Raw genomic sequence first — 7108 nt, 5'->3', positions numbered from 1 at the left:
TATTTGCGAAGAGGCACTATACAATCTGAAGATGTATGAAGGATATGATTTGCAACATGTCAATGTCTTTAACAACATAATCAACGGTCTAGTTAGGCTTGGAGTGAAGATTGATTCCAAAGATAAGACAATTATCTTGCTTTGCTCGTTATCAAATTCTTATGACAACTTGGTGATTACTCTTACCTACGATAAATACACTATCAATTTTGATGTGATTACTGGCACACTTTTGTCTCATTCACAATGGAGACAAAGTCTAAAAGAATGAAGTCAATGGATGGTTTGTATGTAAAATATGGTCAAAATCGTGGGCAAAACAAGGGTAACAGAGGTTCTGTAAAGAAGAGGTCCAAATCTAGGAGTCGTAAAATAGATGAGTGTTATATTTGCAAATAAATTGGGCATTGAAAGATGGATTGTCCAAACAGAAAGCAGACTTCATCCAATTCTGCAAATGTGGTTCAAACCAATGATTCTGATAACGAAACAAATATATGGTTTGTTTCATCTAGTAAGTGCGCAGATGCATGAATTCTTGACTCTGATTGTTCTTACCACACGACGTTGCATCGAAAACGGTTCACTACATTCAGATCATGTAATTTTGAATTTATTTATCTAGATGATGATAAATCATGTACTATCACTAGAATGGAATAACTTTAAATTATCATAGACAATTATGGTGTTTGACCATTGAAAATCCGATATAGTCTAGAATTAAATAAGTAAAGAAGAACTTAATGTTCTTAAATAAATACTCTACAAACAAATAGTTTCTCTTACCTAAATAATAAAAAAGATATCATCCGCATATTAGGAATGTGAAAATCTTTATAAGTTGAACCCAAAATAAAACTTTTTAAAAGACTCACTTCACCTACTTTTCTCATAAGGTCAGTCAGCCATAACCACAAGAAGAAAAAGAATAAGACTCAATGTGTTGTTTTTCTTAAGACATTTATTTTTAATATCCGTAAATGTTAGAAAGTAAAACGAGAAGCATTTGGACAAATAGTACACACTATATGCAAGCAAGTTTACTTTACATACATTCAACTATACTCTAATATGTAAACATTTTTGTCTTGATACTTTAAGAAATGATATCATCCAAACATGGCAACATAGTTTATGATTAAGCACAACCATATTTTCTTCACATTAAGCTTTAAAAAAATGAAGTGAATGCTATTCATTTGACTTTACATAACTAACACCAAAATGCAATAAGAACCACCAACATTGAAGTGTTTTTTTTCTCTTTTGAAAAGAGTAACGTAAATCCTAAACCTCACACATAGACATCATAGTATATCACATATCCAACAAAAAATGTCGGTGTCACGGCGCCTCCCATGTTATCAAATGCCAACCATTCATTCAATATTCAATGTGAAATGAAAACACATTAGTTTACGGCAAAACCACACATTTCATCACCAAATATGGACCCTAAATGCTTAAATTACGTCTACTTAACACATAGACTTTTTGTACACACATGCTTCCCTAATTAACACTCAACTTTTATAACCGACTTTTCTTCCCTACCTACCATCTACTTCCATAAATATTCAACAAAATGTCACCCTACAAATTTATCATTTTTCTTTATATACATCAAAGGGTGAGGGTGAATCCATTAACAAATAAAAGCTAATCTAGCTAGCTTTTTTTTTTTTTTAACTTGGTGACCAAATTAAATTATTACAAATCTATACATGGACTAAGAAATTCATTCATTCTTGATGTTATTGTTGCTTCTTGTGTGAGCAAGTGCACTTTGCTTGACAATCTTGAAGCTTCTATACAAGTGTGGAAACAAATATAATTACATAATTGATAATCCATATTAAGATATTGATATTGCTTTTTGAATTACCTGAGCTTGCTTTTGAAGATCTTTGATGTAATCCACAGCCAAGTCTAACATATCTGCTGTATTTGTTTGCTGCAAATTTACAAAAGTTAAAACCAATCCGGAAGCGTTGCGTTTGTTGAGTATGGTTCATAATCGCGGTATGGTTCAGCAATATTATTGTTATATGAACCTTATCCATTTAAATAATAATACGGAATTACTGATATTCTATAGTGGCAGACGTAGACATATTTGGCTGAACTGCGTAAACAAATATTATGTCTTATACCTTATCCATGTTTGGGACGAGATCTTGTAGCTTCCTCATGCGTTCACTAATTTTAGTCCTTCTAACCTGAAGACATGTACGGAAGATAAGTCATCTGACTCAAATGGTTGAATGAACTTCAGTTAAAATCAAATTGTTGGTGAAAACCCTAATGTCGATCATGGCTAGAACTATTTTTTTTATCAAATTTTACTTATTTCTTGATAAGATAAAAATAAAATTATAACCTTAAACCAATAATCCATACCCTTTCTGCTATGCTTCTCGGGTGAGTAGCACAACCACGCTTAGCGCGAATTTTCATCGGAACAGAATCTGAGAAATGCAGAAACTTCTCAATAGCTGCCATTTCAGATGAAGTATTAGGCATACTCAATTGATGAGCCAATGGAGAAGATGAATGCCCTCCTCCTGTTTCATTCTAATTAACCACAACAAAATCATGTCAAATTATCGTGCAATCTCAGATTAACGGCCGAGATCGTTAAACTCGTGAAAATAATCAAAGATTAAACCATGTTTACATAGTAATAATATCTACCTGAACTGCAGCTGCATTAAAACCTGCAGAAAATTGTTGTTTTGAATCACTATCTCTAAATCTTTTCAAACCACCAACATTTTCAGACATCATTTCGGTATCATCCCAAGTATCAACAACCTGATAATCCACGATATAATCGTTACCGTGACTTTCACCAAAAACTTCACTTTCTAAATTATTTTCTTCATTGCATTTGTCCCCAACTTCAGCTATTGTTGACATTACCCCTGATGAATAGTGTGCTGAATTCTTCAAACTCCTTCCAGAAGAAAATTTTGCATCTTTCATAGAACTATTAACCGCTCCTAAATTTCCCATTCCTCTCATACTAACATACCCTGCCAAAAATAAAGCTTAATAACTAAAATTCCCACTAGCCTTTTTTTTCCACCACTTGTTGTGAACTACAAAACTCAGACACCAGACACGACACTCTGATACGTAATATTAATATTTAAAACAATAAATAAAAATCAATATTGTGTCTGTGTCCAACGTTAACACAGTCGACACAACGTTAACACGACACAGACACATAGACACACATACACGTTTTTTTTCGAGAGATGTTAGGGAAGTTGTGACTACAATATATTTAATATAATGTCAAACATAAAGGTAAATATTAAAAAACATATGCAACCCTAAAGAGATCTTTAAAATATAGCATCATAAATCGCCTGAAGAAAATTTAAAGATTACCATTTTTTTTCTAGGAAAAATAATCTAAAATCATTAATAAATCAGAAATTTGACATACCATTTTCAATGTTGATTTGAGAAAATAATCCAGCTGGTGAACTACTATGTCTAATAAGATTAGAATTATTTCCACTATGACTCTTCATCTGCTGTAACCTATTAACTCCCATTGAAAAACTTCCATCCAAACCAGAAACAACATTCTGGTTTGGCAAAGGTGGCATCACTGAGGTTTGATAAAAACCATGAGAAGAAACAGGGTTGTGTTCATAGTTATTACTCTGATGATGATGAATCATTTGTTCTTGTTCTCGTTCTTGTTCTTGTTGGTTAATGTTAACATTAAGAATCTCTTCCTCTTCTTTTACCGTAGATTCAACTGAGATTTTCTGAGTGAGTAAATCTTCTTCTGAACCTAAACTGTTCATAAACCTTGAAAAAACACGCTCTGTTTCTGGACTTGAAGGTCGATTAAAAACATGTTCGTAGAATTCTTTGTCGATGATGTTGTTGAAATATGAACTTGGTGCTGAACGATACCGAGTTAAACCTGAAGAATTAACCTGTGGTTGTTGTTGTTGATGAAGATCTGACTCCATAGCTTTCTACTCGAATTCTCTTCCTTGAGAATTTTTCTTGTTTCAAAAACTAAACTTTCTTTGACTCTTTTTTCAGATCTATAAGAAGAAAAAAATGATTAAGTTGTTTTTGGGGTTTGAAGTTTGAAGTGTGATGTAGGTTGAGTGCATAAGAAACAGGACAAAACAGAGGAATGGAAAATGAAGAAAAAAAAATATAAAAAATTATGAGAAAAATATGAATATTTATTTTATTAGTTATAGAGAGAAGGTTAAGGGAAGAATAATAATTTTATTTATTTATTTATTTAAAAATAAATAAAATGTATGAAGAGAACAAGGAGAAGAACACGAACCTCTGTTTGAAAAACAGAACACTTTTTATTTCTCTGTTAATGTTGTTGTTGTGGTTTGAGTGGTGGAGATGCTTTTAGCTTTAGTGTGTTGTTTGAAAGAGAAAGAAAGGAAAGAAAAGAAAATATTTTAATTTTTGTAGCCAATGGAAAGTGAAAAACATGGTTGAAGGATTTGGTGTAATAAATTTTACAAAAATGTCCTTGATTTTGGGGACAGAGTGAGGGTGACACGTGAGGAGTTGACAGGGGAGAAAAGGGGAAAAAGATGATTTAGTTTTGGGGAAAGCAATGTAGGTTTTGATAAAATTGGAAGGATACCAGGTGAAGTGGACTTTATTATTGGCTACACAGCTGCATCACACACACTAGAAAAAACTATGATTTACACCAGTAAAAAAGTACTCTGTTCTGTCAAATTGGTATTGGGTGAAATTATATTGTTTTGAAGGTACATCTTGAGAATACTGAAATAAGAAATTCATTTGAAAAAAAGTTTTACTTAAAATAGTTGTCATAAAATAAGAGTTTTTTTATTCAAATATATTTATTTCAAAATAAGAGTTTTTTTATTTTATGTTTCCAATACATTAATTAATTTTTATCAACTTTACTCCTAATAAATATTGTCTGTTGATTCGTTGTCGCATACAAATAAAAAATCAATAATTAAAAACTATAGTTAGGGAAGTGACACTCGAATGTCGTATCACAGGAACTTTTGTATTTAATTTTACCAACCGAAAGAACAATGTGGTTTAAGTTCGATTAAGGAAACAACAACAAATAACTGATTCTGAATAAGTTAAAACGGCTAATCTTATTGATTTGGGTTCCGACTTATCACTGGCTATTATAATTTCAATCTCCTAAATGGATTATCTATTCATAATCGATTACAAAACTCACTGACAAGTGAAATTGATATTGTGTTATGTAAGTTCCTATTATCCGAATTAAACAAACGAATTTAAGCTCTTGCGATTTAAGCAAACACAACTTAGTCAAATATGATAACGAAAAGTTACGCTAATGTGATTATAGTTAAGGATCATACACAAACGAATTAAATTGATATATTCTATGAAACTCGAACTAAGCATGCAAGAATCACATAATAAATTTGAAAGAAATAGAAATTGGATTGAAATTATTATAACCTCAAAGCGTGGAACCCGTAAATCAGCATAATTCGCCTTAGGTATTAGTTTTCCATGAAAATTACAGAGCTAAAGTTAATTTCGTGAATAGTGAATAATGTGGATTCAACAGTACCGCGTGTAAGACCCCAATTTTGATCCTAAGATCCCTCATGCTATCTCATCATATGCATTGGCATTAGGATCACACCTTGACACCCTCCTTACCCCTCATCCATTGGGTTTGCATTGGGAGAGATCACCAAGCACATTTGATTGTACCATACTTCATTTTTCTTTGTTTACTAACCAAAATACCAAAAATATGTCAATGTATAGTTTGTTGCTTTTGTAGGTAGTGTGTATGCTCGCTTATGCTCCATCAAGTTCATATCTAGGGTTTAAGACCCTCAGTGCAAGGAGTGTAATCAAGAATTGATTCACATTGACTATAAACATCATATATGGATCCCCATGGTCTTCACATGTTATTTTGATCAAGAAATAATCAAGAGTTTGGAGTTTGTTTGCCTTGGAAACCCTAATTCATCTGGGTATCTTATGTGACTTCTTCAACAAGTTTCCTCAACAATTGATCAAATATTTCAAGGGATACTTCACATTACATCATTTTATGCATATATTATCCTCCATGAGTCCCAAAAGTCAAGAGAATGTCAAGCTAGCAAGATAGTTCATGGTGGATGACCAGAGGAAGTCAACTAGTCAAAACTGGGGTTCCCTAGACCCTATCTCCTACAATTTTTATCATATGAAAATGATTACAAGAGAAACGTTACTCAAAATAACATTCTAAACAACTTTCATGTTGAAGTCAAGAGCTATATTTTCTTGGAAAGTAATTATTTATGGTGAAAGATTATAGGTCATTTTGTCTGAACCCTAGTTTGGAGGTCAACTTCCCAAGACCATAACTTGCTCAATTTTTATGAGATGAAATTCATTCAAATTCCATGATCAAATTCAATATGTCTACTTCAACTTTTATGATTGGAGTAAGTTCAAATTCAACATGAAAATGCATGTGCCAAGAGGAAAGATTATAGGTTATTTTGGGTCAATACCATTGAACAAGTGATTTTCCTCAACTTCTAAAATGTATAACTCCTTCATGCTAAATCCAAATAAGGTCACATTTAGGGAAAAACTTAAGAGGTTTGAAAGAGCTACAACTTTTATGAAGTAACTTTTCTCATTTGAAGTCCATAGAAAAAGTTATTCAAGGTGGAAGAAGTAAACATTTGACTTGGGACTTAGAAAATTTTCAAATATGTTTGATTTCCCAAACTTCCACCTCAAAATTCATCATGATCTAAGCTTCAAATGAAAAAGTGTTCAACATGAAAGTTATTCCCCTTGATCTCACCTTTCCAAAAAGTCCAAGATCACCTCATTTGGCCAAAGAGTGAAGGACTTACACATGGGTGTAAGTTGAAGGACCATTTGGATGTTTTCCACTTCCATTTTCATACACAATTGCATGGCCTTCCAACATGAATTCAGCATGACTTTCACTCAATTTTGGATCAGATTGCATCACTTGATGGGCCTATCACACGCCCATGCAAGCATACAAAGATAATTTTCAAAATTTGCCAAAATTGGAAGTGTGTGG

The 7108-nt window shown here is 32.5% G+C and overlaps 1 protein-coding gene across 2 annotated transcripts; it reads right to left on the bottom strand.

The window, feature by feature from the left end:
- Window positions 1-1364: 1364 nt before the first annotated feature.
- LOC127087242 (transcription factor bHLH130) lies at window positions 1365-4520 on the bottom strand. 2 transcript variants are annotated; one of them, XM_051028102.1, is made up of 7 exons: window positions 4337-4520; window positions 3461-4079; window positions 2698-3038; window positions 2404-2577; window positions 2157-2222; window positions 1889-1957; window positions 1365-1811 (listed from the first exon to the last, which is right to left on the bottom strand). In XM_051028102.1, the coding sequence occupies exons 2-7, from the start codon at window positions 3999-4001 to the stop codon at window positions 1758-1760; spliced, it is 1245 nt and encodes a 414-aa protein (XP_050884059.1). In that variant the 5' UTR covers window positions 4002-4079; window positions 4337-4520; the 3' UTR covers window positions 1365-1757. The 2 variants fall into 2 exon arrangements, with proteins under 2 accessions (XP_050884059.1, XP_050884060.1); XM_051028103.1 differs by lacking the exon at window positions 4337-4520 and having other exon boundaries at window positions 3461-4298.
- Between the last annotated feature and the right edge of the window lie 2588 nt (window positions 4521-7108).

The sequence above is a fragment of the Lathyrus oleraceus genome, chromosome 5 (genome assembly GCF_024323335.1).
Source record: "Lathyrus oleraceus cultivar Zhongwan6 chromosome 5, CAAS_Psat_ZW6_1.0, whole genome shotgun sequence".
NCBI classification, from domain to species: domain Eukaryota; kingdom Viridiplantae; phylum Streptophyta; class Magnoliopsida; order Fabales; family Fabaceae; genus Lathyrus; species Lathyrus oleraceus.
Note: the sequence above shows the minus strand (reverse complement) of the source record. Positions and strands in the feature narration are given on the sequence as shown.

Excerpts from the sequence above, each read along its gene's own strand:
- LOC127087242 (XM_051028102.1), bottom strand. The coding sequence starts at position 4,001 with ATGGAGTCAGATCTTCATCAACAACAACAACCACAGGTTAATTCTTCA. Across the intron at positions 3,039-3,460 it reads TCAAATCAACATTGAAAATG|GGTATGTTAGTATGAGAGGA; the intron begins GTATGTCAAATT and ends TATTTTTGGCAG. Across the intron at positions 2,223-2,403 it reads CGAGAAGCATAGCAGAAAGG|GTTAGAAGGACTAAAATTAG; the intron begins GTATGGATTATT and ends ACATGTCTTCAG.